The following is a 13,957-nucleotide window of genomic DNA, read 5'->3' on the forward strand; positions in this document are numbered from 1 at the left end:
GGCAGGAATGGTGGTATAAAGGCAAGAACAGGCAGCATAGACATATTTCAACCCAATGGAAACTGAACTTTTTGGAAGAATGTGATGGTTTGAAAAAATGGCCCCCAAGGGAGTAGCATGATTAGGAGGTGTGGCCTTGTTGGAGAAGTGTCACTGTGAGAATAAGCTTTGAGGTCTCATATATGTTCAAGATCCCGCCCAGTGTCTCAGACCACTTCCTGTTGCCCATGAGTCAAAATGTAAGAACTTTTAGCTCCTTCTCTAGCACTATGTCTGCCTGCATGTTTCCTTGCTTCCCGCCATGATGATAATGGATTGAACCTCTGAACTGTAAGTGAGCCACCATAATTAATGTTTTCCTTTATAAGTGTTGCTGTGGTTATGGTGTCTCTTTACAGTAATAGAAACACCAATTAAGACAGAGAAGAGGGGGAAAGTGTAGTATTTACACTAACAAGTAAAAGGAGTAAAGAAGTTGTTGGAGGAAGCTGTTTGTTTGTTCCTGGCTGCCCACACTTGAAATAATCACAAAATTCCAAAAATAATTATTTGCAATACTGGTTGGCCAATAGCTTAAGCATATTTCTAGCTAGCTCTTATATCCTAAACTAACCCATCTCTATTAATCTGTGTATCACTAGGTAGGCAAGGTTCCGATGGGCTCCAGCAGAGATGGAGTGGCTACATGGGTGGCTACATGGCTTCTCCCTGACTTCGCCTACTCCCTCTATACATCTCTTTCAGCCTGACTTCACTCTGTTAAGCCACTGGCCAAAGTAACTTCTTTATTAACCAATGGCAATAAAAAAATATTCACAGTATACAACAGGAAGTAAAACAAGTTAAATTTTTACCAACTGAGGAAAATGCTTTAATAAAGGCTCAAGCAATCAAAGACTACCTGGAACAATAGGTAAGGATAAGGAATACACCAATGATTGCTCCTAAGTGCATACCTCAGGGGCCAGAGAATAACTCTGTCCAGTTTGTGAGCCATCTGGTCTCTAGGACAACTGCTCAGTCCAAGCACCACAGTATAAAAGTGACTCAAGGTGGTAACGAAACACAAGCAAGGAAACAGACTAGATTTACCTTGGCACCTCAAAGAACCTTCCCTTTGTCCTCTTTGAAATCTTTCTGTAAACCCAATGACTATAGGATCTCAAGAAGGTTGCCACGGAGGCCTATGCCATGTAAGATGTTCTAACTTCCAAGACTATCTACCAGCTTCCATCGAAGGAGTTTTAGAGGGAGGAGGAAGGGAAAAGGACTGACTGTACTGTGAAAGGAGAGGTCTTGTGTCCTGGAAAAGACACAGAAAGGTAGGCAACAAAGAAGGGCAAATAACCAAAAAACATTTGATGGTAAGTCCTATAAACACAATGCTATCAAAGGAGGATCTTGACCACAGTAATTCCCACTTACAATTGACAATAAAAACTCTTTTGCATCACAGTCCAGTAAAAACAAATTCTTTTAATATACATAATACATTTATTCCTAGATTATTATTATAAGAGGCTAAACTGATGATAAATCTATACTAGGCTGTTGAAAATTACTGCCTTGAACTAACAAATAGGACCTTGATAAGTTAGAAGATTACAAGAAAAAGATACCTTACCAGGCGGTAGTGGTGCACACCTTTAATCCTAGCACTTGGGAGGCAGAGGCTGGCTATGAGTTCAAGGCCAGCCTGGTCTACAAGAGCTAGTTCCAGGACTGGCTCTAAAGCTACAGAGAAACCCTGTCTCAAAGCAAAACAAAACAAAAACAAAAAAGAAGAAACCTCAAATCTTTATGGTTTAGTAGGCTGTGGTATTCGACTCTAATGAAGGAGTAGTCCAATGCTTTTGATTTAACACTGGGGGTGGGGGAGTCGGAAAAAATGGTACACTACTTGTTAAGTCCTAATTCAGTGACGCACACACGAATCTCTAGGGTGGCCATGGAAACAAAGACATGACAACCACTTAAGAAGAAATCAAAAGACGAGAGTAAATTTGAATAAAAAGAAATGGTCCATTTGAGGAAACAGAGTTACTAAAACTACGTGGAGATGGCTGGTTTTCTTCCAAGAGACGGGAATAACTCGGGCTCCAGAAGAACTTTCACTTAGAGGCTGAACTTTTAAACAAGGGATGCAAAAAGACCAAACATCCAGTCTAAGAAACCTGAATTTTTGCGGGGTGGGGTGGGGTGGGGTAGGAAGAGGACAGGGGTGTGGGTAGACACGGTCTCTCTATTATATAGCTCAAACTTACAGAGATCTACCTGCCTCTGCCTCCCAGTGCTCAGATTAAAGGCATGTGTCACCACGCCCAGCTCTTATCTGAATTCTTAAACACAGAAAGGAAGTTTGGCTAGGAGTCAAAACTGATAGCTAACTGGCATTCAATAAACAGGACACAAGAATGTTTTACTGTCAAAGTCATTATAACAGAAGCCAAGATCTTTTTCATACTAGAGTCCTTAGTATGGACAGGCACTGAGATAAAAAGTACAACTAATTTGCAAATTTGTCTTACCTATAAGTATTAATAAGCCAATTATTATTATTATTTATTTATTTTTTTGGTTTTTCTTTTTTTTTTCTTTTTTCTTTTTTTCTTTTTTTTTTTTGGTTTTTCGAGACAGGGTTTCTTTGTGGCTTTGGAGCCTGTCCAGGAACTAGCTCTTGTAGACCAGGCTGGTCGAACTCACAGAGATCCGCCTGCCTCTGCCTCCCGAGTGCTGGGATTAAAGGCGTGCACCACCACCGCCCGGCTAATAAGCCAATTATTTCAAGAAAAATAATACTGAATTCTAAGAGAATCATCAGAACAAATATGCTTTTCAGCATTTCCCCCCACTTCCCTGTCTAAACTATGAAAACTTAAAATTCCCAAAGGGAAATAAACACCCACTTACATACAGAACTGTTTTAACCTTCCTTGTCAAGTTAGCTTCACTCTGAAATTTCTCAGGCTTTGATTTGGACTAACCCATGGTTATTTGCTTTAGAAGTACAGGTTTCAAGGAAATGGCTTAGCTTGTTGTTAATATAAGTCCACTGACACTGCTACATTGTAACAAGAGTCTTCTTGGTAATGGTTCAGATGGTTCTTAGTTTTCCTGTGGGTACTGGGACCCAAACCCCAGTTTTTTGTAAGAACAAGTAAGCCAAGCAATCTCTCCAGCCCTAAGCATCTTTATTTTAATAAAACATAATGTGATAAAGATGTAGTAAGATTTTGCTGAGGAAGTGGCTCAATGATCAAGCATTTGCTTATCATGTGAAAGTTCTCAGGGTTACTTCCTAGTACTAGGGGTGGGGGAGCCAAGAATTTAGTAAAGTTTCATATTATGAGGCAGACTCCATTAATTAACAAGAACTTATCCATACTTGAGGTTAAATACTTTATAATATCAAAGATAATTTAAGAACCTTAGACATTAGAAGTTTTAACTTTTAAATAACTATACAGAATATATTACACACACACAAACACACACACACACACACACTTGTTTTTACCTCTCCCAATGAGAAATAGTGACGTGGAATTTGAGAATCAGGGTAAATATTTTCTAGGTACCAAGAGAAAGGTTTGCATTGTAGTTTATGTCTCAGACCAAGTCTTGATGATATATCTCCATAATCTACCTTTGTAACACCTGTTGAAAGAAATAATTGACTTATTAGAGTTCTATCTGGTAACACACGTCTACCTATATGTGCGTTCTCACAAAGCAACTGAATGGGAAGCAGGATTATCAGGTGATGGATGACACTACAGGTGATGCGATATGGACCACCTCCCAAAGGAGAAAACAGGACAGGCATTAACGCGTATTTTGATTTTATTCAAAGGAAACAAATTCATGTGAAAATGTAACAAATAAAAATATTAAACAACAGTTAGTCACACAGAAATCACGAAACTTAAATGTATATTAAGGTAAAAATAAAAAAATTGCCAGACAGTGGTGTGCAGGCCTTTAATCCTAGCACAGGCCTCAGGGTTCTCTGTGAGTTCAAGGTCAGCCTGGTCTACAAGAGCTAGTTCCAAGACAGGCTCCAAAGCTACAGAGAAACAGTGTCTCAAGAAACTGAAAAAACTATTTGACACAAGTATTAAATAGTACAACTACACCCAATCAGCTTTCTCTCACATAATTTGCTGAACTTTGCTCATACCCACTTGAGTCTTGAAGAATTCTAACTGAACAACCAAGGCAGAATAGTAATAATTTCAGAGAGGCATATCTCTGGGAAGAAACAGACATACAAAAGCCCGATTAACAGAGCGAAATTCTTAGAAAGTCTCTTGAGGAATGCTGTAGCCTCTGCATTGGCTATGTGACGAGAGATGGTTTCATTAAAGTCTTATACAGCAGCACTAAAGGTCTGCTTATGGAGAATGCTAATAACATGCTTCTGAGGTGGTATTGTTCTATGGACAGGGGATGTGGCTCAGTTAGGAGTACTTAACTAGCATATATGAAAGTCTGGGTTTAGTCCCCCAGCATCACATAAAACATGTATGGTAAAGCAGGCAGGCACACTTGGGAAATGGGGGCATAAAGATCAGAAGCTCAAGGATATCCTCAGCTACACAGTGAGTTTGAGGCTAGCTCGGGATACATGAGCCCATCTCTACGTACATATATAAATCCATAAATAAGTACTAGTATTTTTAATGTTGGATAAAAATGCCAAATGTCCAGAGAGTGCTTTGTCAGCTAGGAAAATGGCTGAAATTTAATAAGATGAAATCTCAGAAATGTCAAATGCTATAGTTAGGTAAAAAGAAAATTCTTTCTCTGATTCTCTCTCTCTCTCTCTCTCTCTCTCTCTCTCTCTCTCTCTCTCTCTCTCTCTCTTATATACACACATGGAGGAAAAGGTACACTTTGTATATATCATGCAAAGTATACTAATACTTACCTGGAGAAATTATATAGAAGAAATTCTTGAATTCATCCATCCATACTTCTGCAAGCCGTCTATTATTTTTATTGATAATCTGCCCTGTCCCTCCTGGAAACGTGTAAGGTGTAGCTTTCCGAAACACATGACCAACGTGGGAACAAGTCACAATTTCCAAAGTTCCTCCACATTGCCAAATCTGAAAACAGCAGGATGAAGCTTAGTACCTACTTACCAAAGCTGCTGTAGCATTCATGTGGTATTTTTTTTTTCAATTGAACAGGGGGGTTGACTTTTAATTTATAGCCTTGAATGGAAAATCTGCAGTTACTGATAAATTCTTTCCAATATGTCTATAAACTACCAAATCTGAACAAAAGAGTAAAGTGGATTGCGTTGGACATACAGTTTAAAATTCATAACACAAGCCTGGCTGTGGTGACCTACACCTTTAATCCCAGAATTCAGGAGGTAGAGGCAATGGACCTCCATGAGTTAAGGCCAGCCTGATCTACATTGTGAGTTCCGGGCTAGCCAGTGCTACATAGTGAGATTGAGGTCTCAAAAATAAACAACAAAGCTCAGGACTCCGAGACCCTGCTCTGGTGTACAGCCAATACTTCCCCGGGACCAAACATTTTTCAAAATTTTGGTCAAAATTAGATAAAATACAAACTAGACAGGCTATGATGAACTACACAGGAAGAGTGAGAGACACAAGAGCAACTCCAAATGCAGGTGACTCACAGCATCATTAACTCACCCCGCTCAGCCTCAATCAACCCTTGTCAACAAGGACACACCACTTCAGGAAATGTTCAGTGTCACTTTGTTTTGTGTGTTTAACATGTTTGATGTGGCTCATGATTTAACACTCACCACACACACCCATGATCAGGGAGTATTCAGCCAAATTTGTTTCTATTTCTGTCTCTCCAAATTTGAGCCACTACTGACACATCACACAGAACAGACACCAACCATGATTCTTCAACAAGACAGAGATAGTATGTTCTGATCTATTTGTCCAATCAATAAGACACATGGACCAAAAAAAAAAAATTAAGTACAGGTTTATATTCTTAATTCAATGCAATTGTTTCAAAATACAGTTTTGTACTATAAAGGAAAATCTCATATTAGAAATTGAAGCTCACATTTTGAAACACTGCTGGCTTTGTTAAATAGTATGTCTACCTTCAGGTTTTCCCAAGTTTATTCAGTGTTAGCGTTAGAGCTCAGTGAGATTTCCCGGAAGCTCAGGTCTCAACTTTTACACTTAGGCAAAGAGAGTCTCTAGAAGCAAAGGAGCTTCCTGCTTCCACTTGGAGCACACTCAGTGCGTCTCTACTGATTGCTATGTGTCAGAAGCTGTTCAGCAGCTTGTGTTACCACCTAACATGCTGATTTAGTGGACACACAATGAAAGGTCAACTAGGCCGATGAAGAGTCATTTCAGAATCGCTTTGTCCTTTTTGTGATGTATATGTGTGGTTGTGTGTGTGGTGGCCAGAGGGTAACATCAGTTATTTATCTAAACCACTTTCCTTATTTTGAGACAGGGCTTCTTACTGAAACCAGAGCTCACTGATGTAGCTATGGATTCTACAGTCTCTCTGTCCCCAGTACTAGGATTACAGTATGCATTGGTATGCCCTGCCCTAAAAAATAAAAACATTGGCGCACGTCTTTAATCCATTGGGAGGCAGAGGCAGGCAGATCTCCGTGAGTTCGAGGCCAGCCTGGTCTACAAGAGCTAACTCCAGGACAGGATCCAAAGCTACAGAGAAACCCTGTCTCGAAAAACCAAAAAAAAAATAAAAAAAAATAAAAAAATAAAACTCATAAAACTTAAGCATTTAATTGATGTGGTACATATGTCAGAGGACAACTTGTAGGAGTCAGCTCTCTCCTTCTACCATGTTGGTCCTGGAGACTGACTCAGACTGAAGGAAGCGTCTTTACTCACTGAGTCATCTCAGCAGATCCATGCCTAGCTTTTTTTTCGGTAGTAGCTAGGAATCAAACTCAGACCTCCATGCATATGTGGCAAACACCTTACCGACTGAGTCATCTCCCTAACTGCTGTCACCTTTTACTGAAAAACATAAAACTAATAAGGTAACCACATTTAATAAGAGAACAATTTCAATTAGGTAAGAAGGAAATAACATAATGTGAAATTATGTTTTACAGTTAGGTACCAAAGCAGCCCATTTAAATTACAAATTGTTTCTATTTAGTTGCTGAAGTTTGAATTACTTCCTTAAAAGAACAGAAATTTAACAGTTAGGCTAGTAAAGCTAACCATATTATTTGTTGAAATAGTTTTTAATAAATCATCCATAGTGCCATCATAGGCTGAAGGTTCTGGAGTCAGATTAGACTCACTAAATTTTATTTCTTATATAGACAACAAGAATAATGAACACATATTTGTGGTTAAGTAAAAGATTTTATATTTTTTGTCAAAGGGAACTTACCCTAAAGGAAATTTCTAGGTTTTCTCCTCCCCAAATATCCATTCCAGCATCATATGTTCCAATTTCCTGAAAGTAATCTCTGTCTATTGAAAAAAGGCCTCCGGCCATTGTAGGTGTTCTGAAATTCAATCATAATACTATGCCATTAATTTTAGTAATTTAAAGTTGATAATCAGTGTTTGTTCTTAGAAGTACTATAGTTCTACAGCTGTTTATAACTATAGAATAATGCTTACTCTTACCCTCTTCAGAATGCTTACACCCTCGGGGACTGCTGTGGCAGACACGATCTGCACCCTGCTCACGCTCTGCTTAATCCTAAATATTTCCTGTGCATAGCACTCTTCCTGATCCTTGGTGCCGACCGACTTTCTAGCTCAGACTCCTTAAATTGAATGTTTCTCATAACCTTCTCCCTTTGACCAGGTATTTGATTCCAAAGTCCTAGCAACTATAAAAGTAGTTGATAATTTTATTCAACTAGACTCTGGTTAGGGTTAAAATGCCAAGTTCTAAAGGGTGGCAAATACTGCAGAAATGGCAGGTTGAAAGATTAAAGTTAAGACAGGATGAAAACAAAGACAGCCTTTCCTAGGTCTAGAGAAAGCATAAAGGAGGTGATGCAGTACACAGAACACACTTCTTCTAAAGGGACCCTAACCGCCTGTGGTAGGTTTTCTGCAGAAGCCAAGTCCAGGCATGCACAGGGCGGGGTGGAAGAGAAGCACGTAAAAAAGCAGAGAAATGATCATGAGGGAGGATTGAAAGGGACAGGTAGCAGGGGTTCCAGTTAATCACTGATTTCCATGAAGGGTCAGTATGAAGGGGTAAAAAAACTCCATCCACCAAGAGAAAATAATTAAGTTCTTGGATCCAATATCCCATAAGGTTCCTAAGTTCAGAAGTCACTGACATGTGCTCTTCCAGGATTCCCTAGGACAGCAGCGTTGTCTGTCCAGTGAAAGCTCTAATTCCCAAAGTTCTCAAATATCTAAGAGCTCTTGATTTAACACTGAACTGAACTGAGGGCCTCTTTGAATGGGTACAGATCTCAAACTGGCTCTGGAAAAGAATGTATTAAGTGAAAAAATAAAAATCTCTTCAACTTCTCCAGAATTGGATTTGAATTCATGGGAAAATAGACCAGAGATGCTTAAAATAGGAGAAAATGGAGTTCAAGTGCTACAGAAGCGGCAGGCGGATGCAACTGCGATAATACTAGGATGGTTTAGGAGCTCAAAGTCTGTTCCATGCCCTTACCAGATGATTCTTATGCCTTCCTGTCACCCATGATCAAGTACAGTAAAGAAAAACAAATACACATAAATGAAAATCCCTTTATACACTGCTAATTCTAGTTATTTTAAAAAATTGTGTGAAACAAGCTTTTCTAACCTTTCTGTCAGTAACTACCACCCAGACATGGTACAGTGCGAGCCGCAATTCTGAGATGGCACTTTAACATAATGGCATGTAACTGAGGAGCAGCTTGACTTAAGCAGCCTGAACTTAGAAATTTCTAATGTTTTCATACAGGAAAGAAGGAACATAGGTATGACATCATTTTTCTTGTAGACTGGAGTTCACAGAATGAAAGAAAATCTAACTTTATTAACTGGAGGAGAAAAATCCTCCTTAAAAATAGATATATGTAAAACACGGTTCTTGACTACATACAAGGTATACGATTGCTAGGTGTTTCTCAAAGTACACTTTAACCCAACCGATGAAATGTCACAACTCTCTGCAACATACTACAAAGGAAACGTTTGACAAATCACCTGACAGGGAGAGTCCGGTCACCTTTCCTTCTGTCCATTTCTCTTTGGGGGACAGGATACCAACGAAAATTGAGCTTCCAGTTGAATCCACCATAGGTCATGTCAGAGCCTGCCATGTACTCGAAAGTATCATCGCTGATCACATCAATGATAGGACATACCACTGTTCTCCTGATGTCATAAAAGGAGATTTTAAATCTTTCAAATGTTCCTAACTATAACGATAAAACAATTGCAAAATATTTTTCCTGCTACAACCTATACCAAACCAGTATCATAATCATTTGCTGGCTGAGAACGTTGTCCTTTTGCATTTCTTCTTTTACACAATTTTTTTTTCTATTTGCCACATGGAAAGTATTATACTAATGACTATACATTTAATCACTTTTAGACAAAATTTTCCTTTATAAACAACTCCGTCACTTCTGTTCTTCAGTTTTTGCTAGTGAGAAATTGAGTATTTTTATGTATGTAATCTACAGCATTCAGGGAAAATGTCTAGCATGGATGTTACTTAAGTCAGCATTCATTACTGTTTTCTAGTCCTGATATATACATATTCCTCACTGTAATGCTATCAACTTTGAAGCTGATTTCTTGCACTTTTATTAATTAAATTATACTAAATAAATAATAGCTCAGGACTTTTTGAATTTATACACACACACACACACACACACACACACACACACACACACACACACACAAATTGTGCTTGCTTGATTCGGTTTTGGTTTTTGAGTCAAGGCCTCTCTCTGCAGTCCTGGCTGTCCAGGAACTCACTATGTAGACCAGGCTGGCCTCAAACTCAGAGAACCTCCTGCCTCTGCTCCCAAGTGCTAGGACCAAAAATGTATATCACTATGACCAACTGAAATTGAAATTTTTTTTAAATATTTATTTATTTATTTATTATGTATACAATATTCTGTCTGTGTGTATGTCTGCAGGCCAGAAGAGGGCACCAGACCTCATTACAGATGGTTGTGAGCCACCATGTGGTTGCCGGGAATTGAACTCAGGACCTTTGAAAGAGCAGGCAATGCTCTTAACCACTGAGCCATCTCTCCAGCCCCCTGAAATTGAAATTTTTTAGTTACTAGAAGGGAATTCTTTTCTTTTGGGTTTGTATTTCTTCATATAGACTGATCACATATTAAGGTATTTTCCAGTTGGCTTAAAGGAAAAACACATATGCGCGCGCGCACACACACACACACACCCTAAAAACACCCAAATGACAACAGCTCTTTTGAAGGAAAGTGTCCCAAATATGGTCGTTCACAGATATAGTTTATAGGATGTGATAACATATCCATTCTATTGGTATTTAAAGAAGGCAGTGGTGATGCACGCCTTTAATCCCAGCAGCACTCAGGAGGCAGAGGCAGGTGGATCTCTGTGAATTTGAGACTAGCCTGGGCTACAGAGTGAGTGCCAGGACAGGCTCCAAAGCTACAGAGAAACCCTGTCTCAAAAAACCAAAAAAGAAAAAAGAAAAAAAAAAAAAGAAGATGAAAAGAAGTCTTCCCCATGGATTGGTGAGATGAGATGGTTTAGAGGGTAAAGGACCTTGAACCTGAGTTCAGTTCCTCTGATCAAAACCGTAGAAGAACCACCTTCGGAAAGTTGTCCCTTGACCTCTACAGGAGTAGCATGGCTTTTTTTTCTCTGTTTCCTCCGCTCCCCACCCTGGGGCCAGCAAGTTGGCTCAGTATCTAAAGGTGCCTACTTCCTAGCCTAACAACAGGAGTTTGATTATCAGGACTCATGTGGAGACAGAGAAAAATCAACCCCTGCAAGCTGTCCTTTGACCTTAAACACACACGTGCAGAGACACACACTTTTTAAAAATTTAAATCATAGGTCTTTACTAGTTTTTTTATTAAAATTACTTTAGCTTCATAAAAATAAACAGTTAATTTGTTACTTTTTCTATGTTCCGCTCAAACATTTTGGTGGGAGTGCGCCCCCTCTTACACACAGGACTCTGCTGTGTGTGATCCACTTCTCGTTCTCACTGAGCAGAAGTTTCAGCGTCCCAGCTTTGCTCCTGTCACTCTCAACTTGTACATTTATCAAGGGACAGTATCCCAGAATTCAGCAGACACCACAAATACCAGCTGGCCTCACTAAGTGGACAGCTTTTTTGCTCTCCTTTGTGATTTTCTTTCTTTCCTTCCTTCCTTCCTTCCTTCCTTCCTTCCTTCCTTCCTTCCTTCCTTCCTTCCTTCCTTCCTTCTTTCCTTCTATTGTGTCAACTCAATAGTGAATTTTTTAAAAATCCGTTTTTGAAGTCAGGCAGTGGTGGAGCACGCCTTTAATCCCAGCACTCCAGAGGCAGAGGCAGGTGGATCTCTGTGAGTTTGAGACCAGCCTGGAGCTAGTTCCAGCACAGGCTCCAAAGCTACAGAGAAACCCTGTCTCAAAAAAACCAAAAGTGAAAAATAAAATAAAATTAATTTAAAAATCTGCTTTTGCCGGGCGATGGTGGCGCACGCCTTTAATCCCAGCACTTGGGAGGCGGAGGCAGGCGGATCTCTGCGAGTTCGAGACCAGCCTGGTCTACAGAGCTAGTTCCAGGACAGGCTCCAAAGCCACAGAGAAACCCTGTCTCGAAAAACCAAAAAAAAAAAAAAAAAATCTGCTTTTGTATTTATTCATCACTTTAACATTATCTATTGGACATCATTCAGGAGATATATATAATCCACCATATAGCCCAAACTAAGGTATTTTGGTTGTTGTTTTAGTCAGTTCTCTCCTATACGTCTCTGTCTCTGTCTCTGTCTCTCTCTCTCTCTCTCACACACACACACACACACACACAAAATCTTCTCTGTATGGGTTCAGAATCGTGTTTCTAAAGTTTATGGGTTTTTCTTTATGCAATCAAGTATCTCCTAAACCAGTCACCTTTTACTTATAGAAAAATATTTAGACAGATATTCTATTGTTTTGATTCTTTAGGGCAATAATCTCTTCCTTAAACTGTTGGGTGTCCTTTGGTTCAATGCTGGTTTGTTTTGTCTCTGAGAACAGATAGCTGTAGTGACACCATTTTCTAACAGAGAATAAGTGACCTTAACCCTTCCATTCTCCACTGGACTAGTGAAAGTCTACTGTATACAATCTAAGCCTTCAAGTTGATGTGGAGAATTTTAAGATCAAATTGCCAGGGCAAGCAGAAATTCAACTAGAAAGGTCAAACAGACTGAAGTTACATCTTTCCTGACACTTTAGAACCAAGAGAAAGTCAGACAATTCTTTGTAAAGTTTATGACATGAAAGACAAAACCATAGACGCACCGCAGTAATGCTTATTCTGTATCAATAGGATAACAAGACGATTCCAGGATACAGGTGCCTCTCTTCAGCCTTATGCTATAAAATGAGAGCTATAGTCCCTATGAAGGCATCAACAAAGATGAGATAATCTGCCTGTCCTGTGGCAGTCTTTGAAAGCAGGGACAAGTAAACTTCCCATGAGTTCATTACTGTCTGTCTATTCTGGTCCTATTTTGTCAACCTAGAACACAGAGTAATTCTACAATATGTTGTCTAATTCATCTCCATTAGGACAGTTTGCAAATTGTTAACTGCCAGAGTTTAAGACTGTGGTCTTGTTTGTATTTTGTTTGGAGCACTCTTGAAGCCATTTTCAAGGCTACTTGAGGGAATGGTACTTTTGTATTTATTTAAAGCAGAATCTACAATGTTCCACACAATTTAAGATAAAAATAACTAAGAACAAATTCACAAATTCCAAAAAATTACCTGTCATGTTTGATCCTGGCTAAGAGAGGCTCCAGCCACCCTGCCGTACACTCACAGTGTGCATCTAAGAAGGTGATCACTTGGCCTTTGGACACAGCAGCTCCTTTTAATCTAGCTCTGATCAATCCAGAACGTTGTTCCATTCGAATTACATGAACTGGCACCTTGAGTTTTTTCACGTAACTCTCTAGAGGTCTTTTCAAAAAGTCTGAAAATATAACAAAAGAATGAAATAAAAAAGGCATGAATTGGCATTACCCAAATTTAAAGCAATTTTGATTTTGTAGCATTCCTTCAACATATACATACTGACAGAGTCCTCCTAGTGGGGTTCCTTGCCCCATCAATGCCATTCCCTGAAGGAAGCCTTCTAATTTCATGGTGGTATGACTAGCTGCCTGTATCTTGCCATAAGAACACAAAGACAAACCTATGGCTCAAGTATCGCCTAGGGCAGGCATGTCACCACGCATTTTTATCAGGCTTCCAATTCTCTTCCTAATCATGCTGAAGAATCTGTAACAGAAGCAAAGTAGCAGAGCCAGGTGTGATAGCGCTAACTTGTAATCCTAACCCTGGAAGGCAGAAGCAGGAGGATTTTGAGTTTGAGGTCAGTGTTGGCTACACAGGGAGTTTTGAGATCCTGTCTCAAAAAAACAAAACACTAACACACCCAACATACACAAAACAGAAAAAGCATTTTAAGAATATTAAATTTGGGCCAGGGAGTTGTTGCACATGCCTTTAATCCTGGCACTAGGGAGACAGAGGTAGGCAGATCTGAGTTCAAGACCATCCTGGTCTACAGATAGTTCAAGGACTGCCAAGGTGACACAGAGAAACCCTGTCTCGAAAAATAAAACAAAAGAAACAAAAGAATATTAAATCTAGATCACAACAGAGAGAAGAAACAGTTTGTAACCACTATTATAGTTTTATAAACTGTGAGATTTCTTCCAAGGCAGAAACAAAGTATCTTATTGATCACACAGTCTCTGACT

The 13,957-nt window shown here is 39.3% G+C and overlaps 1 protein-coding gene across 3 annotated transcripts in view; it reads right to left on the minus strand.

The window, feature by feature from the left end:
• Galnt1 (polypeptide N-acetylgalactosaminyltransferase 1) overlaps positions 1–13,957 on the minus strand; it is a 65,749-nt gene that overhangs the window by 12,283 nt on the left and 39,509 nt on the right. For all 3 annotated transcript variants that reach the window (XM_075969192.1, XM_075969190.1, XM_075969191.1), the window contains exons 6-10: positions 12,957–13,164; positions 9,177–9,347; positions 7,396–7,513; positions 4,931–5,111; positions 3,518–3,657 (exon numbers count right to left, since the gene is read on the minus strand). In XM_075969192.1, coding sequence (XP_075825307.1) covers positions 3,518–3,657; positions 4,931–5,111; positions 7,396–7,513; positions 9,177–9,347; positions 12,957–13,164 — 818 coding nt within the window. The remainder of the gene's footprint in view (positions 1–3,517; positions 3,658–4,930; positions 5,112–7,395; positions 7,514–9,176; positions 9,348–12,956; positions 13,165–13,957) is intronic.

This window comes from Microtus pennsylvanicus, chromosome 4 (genome assembly GCF_037038515.1).
Source record: "Microtus pennsylvanicus isolate mMicPen1 chromosome 4, mMicPen1.hap1, whole genome shotgun sequence".
Lineage (NCBI taxonomy): Eukaryota > Metazoa > Chordata > Mammalia > Rodentia > Cricetidae > Microtus > Microtus pennsylvanicus.